The following is a 14014-nucleotide window of genomic DNA, read 5'->3' as shown; positions in this document are numbered from 1 at the left end:
CCAATATATAATAAATATGTATATATGTTTATTGTTTTTAATTTAATAATATATATCGTAACGTAAAAAATAAATCATTAGACGCCTATAATTACTAAATTAATATCTTAAAACTCACTCAAAAGATAACCTTAAATTAATGTTTTCTACAGTGAAAAAAGTATGGACACTTTTATAAAAAGGATAGATACTTTACAACTACCTATTACATTATATAAACGATACCTATTACATTATATAAGCGCTACCTATTACATCATATTTTTACCTATTATATTGAAAGTGTCCATACTTTTTATAAAAAGGATCGATACTCTTTTTAAAGTTATGTAATTTATGTTTCAATTTTTTTTAATAGTGTTTCATGTTTTCCACCTATAATATTAATTTAATAATTTCATTTACACAAAAAAATTATTTGATTGTTTTGATATTTTATAAAATAATATTTAGATTTTAAATTTAACAATATTAACCAAAGATAATAATAAATATGTAATATATATGTTTATTGTTTTTAATTTAATAATAATATATATCGTAACGTAAAAAATAAATCATTAGACGCCTATAATTACTAAATTAATTTCTTAAAACTCACTCAAAAGATAACCTTAAATTAATGTTTTCCACAATGAAAAAAATATGGACACTTTTATAAAAAAGATAGATACTTTACAACTACCTATTACATTATATAAACGATACCTATTACATTATATAAGCGCTACTTATTACATTATATTTTTTACCTATTATATTGAAAGTGTCCATACTTTTTATAAAAAGGATCGATATTCTTTTTAAAGTTATGTAATTTATGTTTCAATTTTTTTTAATAGTGTTTCATGTTTTCCACCTACAATATTAATTTAATAATTTCATTTACACAAAAAATTATTTGATTGTTTTGATATTTTATAAAATAATATTTAGAATTTAAATTTAACAATATTAACCAAAGATAATAAATATGTAATATATATGTTTATTGTTTTTAATTTAATAATAATATATATCGTAACGTAAAAAATAAATCATTAGACGCCTATAATTACTAAATTAATATCTTAAAACTCACTCAAAAGATAACCTTAAATTAATGTTTTCCACAGTGAAAAAAGTATGGACACTTTTATAAAAAGGATAGATACTTTACAACTACCTATTACATTATATAAACGATACCTATTACATTATATAAGCGCTACCTATTACATCATATTTTTACCTATTATATTGAAAGTGTCCATACTTTTTATAAAAAGGATCGATACTTTTTTTAAAGTTATGTAATTTATGTTTCAATTTTTTTTAATAGTGTTTCATGTTTTCCACCTACAATATTAATTTAATAATTTCATTTACACAAAAAATTATTTGATTGTTTTGATATTTTATAAAATAATATTTAAATTTTAAATTTAACAATATTAATCAAAGATAATAATAAATATGTAATATATATGTTTATTGTTTTTAATTTAATAATAATATATATCGTAACGTAAAAAATAAATCATTAGACGCCTATAATTACTAAATTAATATCTTAAAACTCACTCAAAAGATAACCTTAAATTAATGTTTTCCACAATGAAAAAAGTATGGACACTTTTATAAAAATGATAGATACTTTACAACTACCTATTACATTATATAAACGATACATATTACATTATATAAGCGCTACCTATTACATCATATTTTTACCTATTATATTGAAAGTGTCCATACTTTTTATAAAATGGATCGATACATTTTGAAGCAATTGGACTACACATATTTGCCCGGGACTTTGATTCAAAGTAGGTGGACTAATGATGCGAATGCTTCTGCACCCAGCTATGTTGATTTGAATGTGTCTCCAGAAGTGATATTTTTCCTATAATATCATTTTCTACCTATAATATTTAATAAAAATATCGATATTTATATTTTTCCTTGAATATCACTTTCTACATGCAATCATTCCCAAATGCTTCTTTACTACAAAACCCCAAACAACACATAAAAACCCTATCGCGATTACTGTAATAATAAAAAATTAGGGTTTCGATAACATACTTTTCGATTCGACTGCAGCAACAAACAAACAAACTTCGCTTTAGAAACGCCTTCTGAAATGCAGCAACAATTACGCTTCGCTTTCAAAAACTCGTCTGTTCTATCTATTTTCAGAGGAGATTTAGCTTATATTTTGATCGGATATGTTATTTATATTTAATCGATACAAATACAAAAGTGTCGATAATTTTATGTCAGGTGTCGATACTTTCGAAAGGATAATTACCTATTTCTTTGAAAGTGTCGATAATTTATTACACGTACTTACGAAAGTATTGACACTTTCAATATATCCGGTATCATTTTACCGGTTTTATCATTTTGATACCGGTTTTATCATATTTTTACCTGTTATATCGTTGTGGATCGATATATTTTTTTAAAGTATCGACACATTATAAGCGCTAAAACTGCTTCTCTTTTAAATTCACAAAGTGTCGATCCTTATATAAAGTATCGACACTTTCAATATATCCGGTAAAGTTTTACCGGTTTTATCATTTTGTTACCGGTTTTATCATATTTTTACCTGGTATATCGTTTTAATATTTCTTCATGACTTAGACCTACTTTTATACGTATGAACACTTTTATAAAAATGATATATACTTCTTTTAAAGTTATGTAATTTATGTTTCAATTTTTTTTAATAGTGTTTCATGTTTTCCACTTACAATATTAATTTAATAATTTCATTTACACAAAAAATTATTTGATTATTTGATATTTTATAAAATATTATTTAGAATTTAAATTTAACAATATTAACCAAAGATAATAATAAATATGTTTTCCACAGTGAAATAAGTATGTATACTTTTATAAAAATGATATATACTTTTTTTAAAGTTATGTAATTTATGTTTCAATTTTTTTTAATAGTGTTTCATGTTTTCCACCTACAATATTAATTTAATAATTTCATTTACACAAAAAATTATTTGATTATTTGATATTTTATAAAATATTATTTAGAATTTAAATTTAACAATATTAACCAAAGATAATAATAAATATGTTTTCCACAGTGAAATAAGTATAAACACTTTTATAAAAATGATATATACTTTTTTTAAAGTTATGTAATTTATGTTTCAATTTTTTTAATAGTGTTTCATGTTTTCCACCTACAATATTAATTTAATAATTTCATTTACACACAAAATTATTTGATTGTTTTGATATTTTATAAAATATTATTTAGAATTTAAATTTAACAATATTAACCAAAGATAATAATAAATATATTTTTACAGTTAAATAAGTATGGACATTTTTATAAAAAAGATAGATACTTTACAATATAACAGGTAAAAATATGACAAAACCAGATTCATTATGACAAAACCGGTAAAATTTACTTGATATGTTAAAAGTATGGACACTTTTATAAAAAGGATAGATACTTACCGATAACTAAAGTTTACCGGTTACCAAATTTTTTAATAGTTTTTTATATTTTCTACCTAAAACATTATTAGTTGTCAACATAATAGGTACCGCTAAACCGAATTTATTAAATACATTTTAATGTATCCGGTACTGCCGTATATTAGCTATATATTAACCCGCCTTTCTTGAGACAATCCCGGTTTTCAATTTCAAAACGCGTTCTGGAGGAGCCGTAACGTCTAGGCTTTGCTCCTATTCTCTATTCTCAAGCATATTCCTTTCATTATTGCTCCTCCTCATCCACCAAGAATATCTTCGTATCCGAATCAAAACGCGCCACTTCATCTTTCCACGTGACACTCACCACGTCAGCAATGAAATCTCCTTATCACACACCCTCTGTTCCTATGTGCCATGCCACCTGTCGCCCACACTACTTGTTCTTCATCACCAAAAACCTTAGCCGTTAATTCCTCTCTCTCTCTCTCTCTCTCCGCGCAAAGTGTGAATCAATCAAGAATTCTCTGTTAACGGAATATTGAAGACCCCAGCTGAATTTTCGCGCCATGGAAAAGGGCTCTCAAACTACCGCGGCTGCGGCAGCGGCTACCACGTCGAATTCAAGTGCTTTCTCCTTCATTTCGAAAGGGTGGAGAGAGGTCCGTGACTCTGCCGACGCCGATTTGCAACTCATGAAAGACCGAGCTAACTCCTTCAAGAATCTCGCGGCCAGTTTTGACAGGGAAATCGAGAACTTAATACAATCCGCGGCTCCGACTTTCTCCGTTCCAGCGATTCGCCAATCCTCGGAAATCGAGTTCATGAAAAAGCTGCAGCCTAAGATATCGGAGTTTCGGAGGGTTTATTCCGCGCCGGAGATTAGCCGGAAAGTGATGGAGAAATGGGGACCGAGGGCGAAGTTGGGGATAGACTTATCAAGGATAAGGAGCGCTATCGTGGCGGACTTGGATGAGACCGATGAGGAGGACATGTATGGAATGATGGAATTTAATAAGTTTAGGAAAGGTAGGAGGTTGAGGTTTACAGAGGAAGGGCAATTTGGGGATTGGGAGCCAATTCGGGCGTTGAAGACCAGGTTAAGGGAGTTTGAGAAGAAAAAATATTCGGTGGAGATTTTTGGTGGATTTAAGAATAGTGAGTTTGTCGAGAAAGTTAAGTCTAGTTTGGTAAGCTCCCTTTTGCTCCCCCCCCCCCCAATTTACACATGTTTTTTCTTTTCAATATATGTTTGATGTGTTAATTAGTTTGGGACTACTGTTATGGTTTGGAAGGAGTATAAAATTGATGGTTATAGTCGCACTGATGTGTAACTACCATCAGGTTCAGCTGTTTTGTGTTGGAATTATGCTTCATGCAGGGTTTTTATTTCCAGAATTCTTTTTATGTATTTAGTTTGAAAGTAGAGAATTTTGTTGAATGCAGAGTGGCCAGTGTAATTGGAAAATGGAAGTGTTTAGGATACTAAGATTTCTATATTAGACCAAACTTTTAAAGAATTCATAAGTTCATTCAAGCTCTTAAGATGCTTGAATTTTTACTTTTAAAAAAAAAGAATTTAAAGGATGTTGGAATAATCATTCTCTGACTAATGAAGGGGTTTGTTATTTCTCATACCGTGTCTGTGTAGTGGGAACTTTTATTGCTTAATATGCTTGTTGGTGTTGTTATCTTCATCATAACAGAGCTACTAAATGATCACTGTTGTTATATTCAAATCAGAATAAACATGTTGGTGGCTAGAACGAATTGTATTTTTTATGATTTAAAAAAGTAAGATGAAGAGATCCATTAATTGACCGAGTGGTCAAGGATGCTCATGTTATCCCACCTTGTGTGGGTTTGAATCTCAGCATTTGCCTTAGTACTTAATAAAAAAAAAGAGTAAGATGAAAAATGTGATAATCTTTAGATCCTACGGCCTTCTATAACTCCAATTTACCTCTAAAATAAACTATGGCTTTTAAAGGCCGAACCCAATGGCATATGTAGACACTCTTATTATTGTTTTCTACCTCCAAGTTCCTTGCTAGGAAGTCCTATACTGTTATGATTAGGTGCATGTAGAAAGATGGTCAAAATATTTGTGGAAAGTTCAGATTTTGTAATAGGTAGTTTTCTGCTTTCCCTTTGACTAATCAATTATGTCAGTCTAATTAAAACAAAAATATTATCATGATTCATGACTATACAAATGGGAAATAAGGATTTGAAATCTTAAGATTTTCCTTCAGAAAGATAAAAGGCAAGGATAGGTGCTTAAGTAAATTATTGATTTAAAATTGGATGTTGGAATCTTTTTTAATTGTGTAGATATAAATTGATTGTTAGTTACACTCTTACTACCTTGAAACACATACATTACTGTAAATTTTGTTCTTTTGTCTAACATGAAGTTCCTGTGATGGAAAGGTTGATATAACTTTTAGTGTAAGCATTTTAAGCTTTCTTACTCTACAATACTCCGTAAAAGTAGGAGCTCTGTTATAACCTGTTGCTAAACATCCATCCAGCTCTGGATTGATGGTATTGAGTTGAATGTTGGGCATTTTAGGTATTGTTTGTACACTCTCAGATTTTTTTTTGTGATTTTTTTATCTTGATTACTGCAAATTAATAATCCTTATAAGTATGCAATTATTTGATCAATTTATTTATTTTACAGAAAGCAATATGCAAGGAGCCTCAGGAGTCAAAGGTTCCATTCTCAAACTATGGACTGTTGCACTCTTTTGTGTTATTTAGATTTCCAATTCTTTGATGCAGTCATGCCATTTATATGTTCCATACAAATAATTTTCCATTTATTTTCAAATGCTCGTGAAAGTTTTGTTTTTCTTTGTAATGGGTGAATCATATGGTATATCATAATTGATGGCTCAGAGATTCACCAACAACATAACGATACTAAAATAGTTTTATATTAAAAAATATAAGAATTCAATACCCTTGTCATGATAGCCAACAGATAACTAGTCCACACGAAAGTTGGATCTATTTTGCAACTGTCATGCTTCTATGTATTTGGATACGTGGTTATTTGGTTGGAATTAACACAATCTGTTATTCATATATTTATATTCCTAGGGATACCCACGTTGGAGTAAAACCAAAATATATTCAATTGTAGGTGGCATGAATTAAATTTTTAACCTCATCCTCTTAATAGCATCTTGGGCATTCCTCTATGTTTTAAGGTTCTTTCTACTTTCCATCCTTCGCTAACCAATTATTGGGGTTGATTAAGGTTCACTGCACCTTGCTAGGGGATTTAATGCCTCTCGACCTCAGGAAATTTGCGTTATGGGCTTATCTAGCTGGAGAAGCACCAGAAACATGCATATAGAGTCCATGTAAAAGCTTCAAACTAAAAGAAAATTTTCTTATTGACGAGTCTTTTACTTTGAACGAAGGTCAATCTTTTTGTTACACAACTTTTCTGGCTGTTTCTTAATACGAATAATATATTATTTGAATTTATAGAAATATTTCCAATCTATGGATTTTTTAAACATTAAACTTCTGTTCACGTGCTTTATATTTTTGTCTATGTGATAGGCTAGATATAATGAAGTTGAGCATGATCCTGCCATTTAGTGTATATTGTATGCATATCCAAACATGATTGGATCTTAAGATGCTTGGTAAATAAATATTGCGCATTTCTGAATGACGCTCTTTCCTGTTTGATATAGGAAGTACTCCCACTGGATGTACATGAACTTCTAGCCTATCTTGTCAGGCAATCTGAACCTTTTTTGGATCAGCTTGGCGTCAGAAGGGGTAAGTAGCTGTAACTCTCTCATTTTCACTTCTAAAATGTAACGGGATGTTGAGTTTGAAATTTTGTATTTGAACTAATCACTAATAGCTTTGGTCTATTCTTGGTATCTTCTTTACATTTGAAGGACTATATTCACTTCTGTCTGCTTTCCGTTTTAATTACTTTTGTTGGGCCATGTCAGCTTATATTTCAGTTGATGTCAATCCTGTCTATTAGGATCTGTAAAATGTTTTATAAAAGCTTCATCTCACCAACTTATGCAGTTGTTTTATCATGGATAAAATTGGAGCCACCACCTTGAATGACCATTGTTCTGGAATAGTTATGAACTTTGAATGCATGAAACAATCTATTGTATTGTTTCTGTTCTGGGAGTAATTAAGCTGAATAATTAAGAGTTCTCTGGTCATCTTTAATAGGCAGTTGATTGTTGAGGAAGTAGTAGGTTGCTTGATGCTGGTTTTAACTTTAAACATCCTTCTATGTGACCGAAATAAAGGTTAAAGTTTTTAATCAATTTATTTTTCATTATCGCTATGCCACCTTTCAAGTATTTCAAGCACTTAACAGTTCCTAATTTCCCCTTTTCTCTTCACTTTCTTTAGTATGACATCATTTACTCAGTTATGCAGTCAGAACTGATGCTATTTACTTGCCATTTTACATCTGTTAGAGAAAAATTTGGTTGTCCGTGAAAGTATGATGCACTATAATAATATATCTACAAAATGTGTAAGGGTATGGAGTCCAACTGCAAGTGATTTTAACTTCTTAAATGTGATTTCTTAGATATATGTGACAAGATAGTTGAGAGCTTGTGTAGCAAACGGAAGAACCAACTTGTTTTGCAACCCCTTGTTGGAGATCCCCTCGCTGTTGACAGTGATAAGATAAATGATGAACTGGATTTAAGGATTGCAAGTGTTCTTCAAAGTACAGGGCATTGTTATGAGGGTGGCTTTTGGACAGACTTCACAAAGCATGATGTCTCAGATGGGAAAAGGCATGTTGCCATTGTTACAACTGCCAGCCTTCCATGGATGACAGGAACTGCAGTAAATCCACTTTTTCGGGCAGCATACTTGGCCAAATCGGCAAAACAAAAGGTTACTCTATTGGTTCCCTGGCTTTGCAGATCTGATCAAGAACTTGTTTATCCCAACCGTCTCACTTTCAGTTCACCAGAGGAACAGGAGAATTATATACGTAACTGGCTTGAAGAAAGGACTGGATTTAAGGCTGATTTTAAAATTTCCTTTTATCCAGGAAAGGTAATGTTTAAAGTATTACATCATCTTCTGTCTTCTCAATCATTTAACATATATAATATTTGACAATATTTTGCTAACTTTTTTCTAGTTTTCGAAAGAAAGGCGAAGCATAATACCTGCTGGAGACACTTCACAGTTTATCCCATCAAAAGATGCTGACATTTGTATTTTGGAAGAACCTGAACATCTGAACTGGTACCATCATGGTAAACGCTGGACCGACAAATTCAACCATGTTGTTGGTATTGTCCACACTAATTACTTGGAATATATTAAGAGGGAGAAGAATGGTGCTCTACAAGCCTTTTTTGTGAAACACATCAACAATTGGGTCACTAGAGCATATTGCCACAAGGTGTGTCTACTCTGTTTATGCTTTATCTGGCATAGCTGACTATCGTTTTTCTTTCAATTCTTGTATCATTGGTTCAGTCTCCTGCTCATTGAACCAGTCATTTAAAAGTTTTACTGGTAAGCTTGAAGAGTCATTCTTTGTATTGCATAAACTAAGTTGTTCGTTTTCCACCCTTCAGGTTCTTCGTCTTTCTGCTGCAACACAGGATCTACCAAAGTCCGTGATTTGCAATGTTCATGGAGTAAATCCAAAGTTTTTGAAAATTGGGGAGAAAGTTGCTGAAGAAAGGGAACTTGGGCAACAAGCCTTTTCTAAAGGTGCATACTTCTTAGGCAAGATGGTCTGGGCTAAAGGGTACAGAGAGTTGATAGATATGCTGGAAAAGCACAAGAATGATCTCGATGATTTCAAGTTGGATGTATACGGAAATGGTGAAGATGCACATGAAGTTCAGAGTGCTGCTAAGAGGTTGAATTTGAACCTTAATTTTCTTAAAGGAAGGGACCATGCCGATGGTTCTCTTCACGGGTAAGCCATTCGATCATTTGCTGAGATGATGATTAATTTCCAGAAAAATATATTGATAGCGAATCTTCTGTGAAAATAATCATTGTATTAGTTACTTCATTTAGAAGTTTATAAGATTCTTTTCATTGCCTGCAGGTACAAAGTCTTCATAAATCCCAGTGTCAGTGATGTGCTTTGCACAGCTACTGCAGAGGCACTTGCAATGGGAAAATTTGTAGTATGTGCAGACCATCCCTCGAATGAGTTCTTTAGGTCATTTCCCAACTGTCTGACTTACAAGACGTCTGAAGACTTTGTTGCTAAAGTAAAGGAAGCATTGGAAAAAGAGCCTCAACCCCTTACTCCTGAGCAAATATACAACCTGTCATGGGAGGCTGCCACCCAAAGATTTGTAGAATATTCGGAGCTTGACCGAGTTTTAAATAACGAATATAATCCTGCAAAAGTGGGATCAGATGGAAAACTAATTGCAAAATCGCTTTCAATGCCAAACCTTTCAGAGATGGTCGACGGGGGTTTAGCATTCGCCCACTATTGTCTCACGGGGAACGAGGCTCTTAGACTTTGTACTGGGGCAATACCTGGTACACGGGATTATGACAAGCAACATTGTAAAGACCTTCATCTCTTACCACCACAGGTGGAAAATCCTATCTATGGCTGGTAAGTGGATACAGAAACAGTGCCGACATTCCTGTGTATAATAGTTACGCTTTCCGTATGTAAGCTGCCAACCACGTTTGTTAGTTTAAAGGTTTCATTTTGTTTCAGTTAACAATATATTTGCTTAAGAAGACACATATGAGTTTTGCATTGTATTGTTTTTATATGTTTTAGAGTTTTTCTCCCTTGTGTTAATATTATATAGAAGAAATAGATGTGTTTCAAAGTAGGGAAATCCAGACCATCATTTATTGTAAGTAATTATGTTTTAGATGCCAGTTTAAGCTTTGTAATGAAAAAGGAGACAGACAGTTATTCCTTTTGTTTTCCAGGTTTTATCTCTTTGGCTTGTAGTTTTGTTTTGTCTACTTGTTCTCCCGTATATGTTTTTACTTCTTAGTTTAGCTTTGTTTCTAAACAAGAGTTTTGAATTACTTTACTCGTAACAATCTTTTGTGTGCAACTAAATGATGCTTTGTTCAGTTTTATTTATTCTAGGTTTGTGTTGGAAGGATCGAACCGGATACTATATCATTCTGTTCAGCTCTAGTTAAATATGTTTGGTTTTATTTTTTTTCAGTTTTCAACTCATAACCCAAGAAATTTGCAAATTTTATTTTTTTATTTGATTTTTAATTACCCTTTTTATAATATTATATAAAGTAAATATTCTATTTCTGATTAATGGAAGTTACTTTTAAAAAATGTTAAAATGAATCGATTTGAATTATTGGAATTGGATTCAAATCTGTTCGGTTATCTATGTTTGATTGTGGTTCAACTAAAAATAGTCCCATCAATCATAAACTTTGTTAAAGCCGAATTGAACCATATCATCGAAAAGCCACGACAAAGTGGTCTGTTTTTGTTGTTGTTATATTTTGTAGCTTTGAAGAGATTAAAGTTGTAAGAGAAAAATACAAAAAACATGTAGGATAGCACAAATGCCAAATTCGAAATGGGAATCTTATATGATTAAAACAAGAAGGGAACACTGTGGGCAAAAGGGAAAAGCTAGGCTCCATCTTTCTCTCTTTCATTCTTTCTCAAAATTAAGCCAACCCCATTGTGTACTTGAGTTTTGGCTCATAACCCTTTCAATTATACAGTAATTGAAACAATGACTTGCACAGGTAACATGGTTTACTCCATAAAATCCCCTTCAATAATTGTCTGTAAATATACAGATATATAAACATAGTATCTAAAAATAACAATGTTGCTCTGCAGGATCGAACTGCGTGCCTTCGTGTATAAGATTGACGTGATGAACACTACACCACAGCAACTTAATGACTTTCATTAATCATTGCTTTTGTTCATTTCCTACAGCTTTATGCTGGTGTTGTAACCTTTTCGTTTATTAATAAAAGTTTTGGCTTAACAAAAATAAAAGATCGAGTAAAAGGAAAATGGAGTGTTGATGGCATTACAATGACAAGGGATGCAGCCCCAATTTCACATCTCTTTTATGTTGGCGACCTATATCATATTCCAAGCTAATGTTGAAGAGCGCAGCAAGATCAAGGAATTTACAGGATACTTATTATCATCGCTCAAGTCAGTTTATAGGTTTGTTAGCAAATTCAAGAATAAGCTCTGCAATTGGAAATCTAATCAACTCTTGCAAAGCATCTCTAGCTCATTATACCACCTTGTTGGAGTAATTCTTCGGATGATGAATAGATGAACACTTGTAATCTGAAATTTTCTTACTTTTCAACTTAAATGATGCATCACTTACAAGCCTTTATACATGCATGGTTTAATATATGCATTCATTCTATTTGTTGATGGGACGGTTTTTGACGGTTCATTCCTTTTGATTTGGATAAAGAACTGTAGTTGGTGATCCTGTGAGGGGAGATGATAATTTGAAGAAAAAGATAAACAGTAGAGAAAGTTTAGATTATGAGATAGAGAGCACTCTTTCTATTTTACATGACGATTTATATATTCCTCTTTGTGTTGGTGTCAGACTAAAGTGGTGATGAATATATTTTAATAGAGACGTTGTACACACATGCAAAGGAACAACACTGAGTGAAAAATACAAGGCCAGTGTGAACTCAAAATCAGATTACATAACGTGGAACATTGGATCGTCTACACTTTCTCAAGCACTCAAAACTTCCAAACCCTCCTCGTTAAAATAATTAAGTTCAACAACAATATTATTTAGATTTCGTTTAATTCAACTAAAAAGTTTACAATACTATTCGTTTGTTCAAAAGAAGATTGAGAGAAAATTTGAGATTATATGGTAGTGAGAGAAACTGAGATATTCTTGACAACAAAACAGAACAAAGGACAGCAGGCAGGAGCTTTAACCTTCTTAGCTTTTTCGATTTCTTAAGCTTATAAATAAACCATCATCCAACTATAAAAATGATAAAAAGAAATTTAATTACTCTACTGTAATTTTTCAGTAACATTTGTAGTAAATTTTGGTTTAATTATTCTACAGTGATTTCTTTTACCCCAAGCGGAATCGAAGCAGAATAGTTAGGTAAGCCGAATTTAAAATTCAATTGAAGTATTGATGCGTCCAGCTCTTTGGTAGTCATTTGGATGTAGAGAAGCCACGTTTCTTATAATTGAATAGAAGGCTTTTCAAACTAAACAAACGTCCATTTCTATTTCCATAAAGAAATTTGTACAAACACGTCTTTTTCATGGCCCCATTCAATTAACTTTTTCTTCATTTTTTGTTTTTTATTATTATTTTGTATATTAACATTTAATTTTTTTTAAAGAATCGAATTTATTGAATGATCTTAATGGTAAAAAATAAAATATTGATCTCCCTATAAATTTTAAGCTCGAGTAATTACGTTAGTTCGTAGGGTATATATGTACTATTAGAAAATTAATTTTTTTTAAACATATACTATCTTTTAATTACAATAGAAAATAAAAAATTATTTTATTAATATGTGTCCTTTATTTATGCCGAAAATTAAAAATTTAAAAACAGAGACGTGTGGCAATATTACAATCCAATTTTTAGAATATTTTGTATTATTGACGGATATAATAATTATCTGTTTCATAAATAATTTTGTTTGTTTAGATAAATATCATATTTTATTTTATATAAACATACATGAAGAATAGTAGTAGATAAAATAATAAGCCGTGCATTCAATCTATTAACAGAGTTGGAACATTTCTATCCAGCAATCGCCACCGAACCGTATCTCTCACTTGGATCAGATCATCCACCGAATCACATCTCCTTTGAAAAATCAAACAAGGTGAATAACAGAATTCCATGTCATTTTTAACAACACGTTGAGAAGAGACTTCCCTTTAAGTCTGTTGATTGTCCATTCAAGCTCAAAATCTCAACATATAACCTCACACTGTAAATTGCAAGCAACCTAAATCATAGACCAAATCTCTTTCGAATACGGACACTCAAAGAACACGTGATATCTCATCTCCTGATCACCACCACAGAGAACAAAACCCCTCTCAACTTAACACTAGGATCAACAGTATGTCAAACCAAGTTATCAAGGAACTTTCTCATTTCCAACTCAATCAGCGGCCCAGATTTAGTCAATAATAACATTTTTGTCAACAATAACATTAGGATCGGAAAACACGCCAATCAAAATACATACTATTAATTTCAATATCTTCTTCCAAGTCCAATTTCAGCTCTTTCTACTCTTGAATTTCAAATGCCAAAAATATCATTATATATTACCTTTAGTACTATTGTTAGGAAAATTCAATGTTTAAAAATATTGTTTTTCAAAATATTCATTTGAAAAATTAAAATAGTAATAAAATTGCTTTTGGTTTTAAAATTGCATGTATATCAACGTGGTTATATTTTAATGCACTAGCTTTGAACGCATTTATGTCTATATGTACTTGTCCTCAACTCATTGATGTCTACATGATTGTTTAATGCAATTTTTTCGG

At 31.4% G+C, this 14014-nt stretch overlaps 1 protein-coding gene across 1 annotated transcript; it reads left to right on the top strand.

The window, feature by feature from the left end:
• The first annotated feature begins 3955 nt into the window (after nt 1-3955).
• LOC120200823 (digalactosyldiacylglycerol synthase 1, chloroplastic-like) lies at nt 3956-10218 on the top strand. The gene is made up of 7 exons (XM_039201572.1): nt 3956-4646; nt 6143-6175; nt 7173-7260; nt 8051-8532; nt 8621-8887; nt 9066-9415; nt 9551-10218. The coding sequence occupies exons 1-7, from the start codon at nt 4026-4028 to the stop codon at nt 10080-10082; spliced, it is 2373 nt and encodes a 790-aa protein (XP_039057503.1). The 5' UTR covers nt 3956-4025; the 3' UTR covers nt 10083-10218.
• The last annotated feature ends 3796 nt before the right edge of the window (nt 10219-14014 follow it).

This window comes from Hibiscus syriacus, unplaced genomic scaffold (assembly GCF_006381635.1).
Source record: "Hibiscus syriacus cultivar Baekdansim isolate YM2019G1 unplaced genomic scaffold, ASM638163v2 tig00006570_pilon, whole genome shotgun sequence".
NCBI classification, from domain to species: Eukaryota; Viridiplantae; Streptophyta; class Magnoliopsida; order Malvales; family Malvaceae; genus Hibiscus; species Hibiscus syriacus.
This window is presented reverse-complemented; position numbering and strand designations above follow the sequence as displayed.

Bases quoted from the DNA above. Each gene is read 5' to 3' on its own strand.
- LOC120200823 (XM_039201572.1), top strand. From the start codon at position 4,026: ATGGAAAAGGGCTCTCAAACTACCGCGGCTGCGGCAGCGGCTACCACG. The intron at 6,176-7,172 runs GTTCCATTCTCA...TGTTTGATATAG, and splicing joins AGGAGCCTCAGGAGTCAAAG to GAAGTACTCCCACTGGATGT. The intron at 8,533-8,620 runs GTAATGTTTAAA...ACTTTTTTCTAG, and splicing joins TTTCCTTTTATCCAGGAAAG to TTTTCGAAAGAAAGGCGAAG.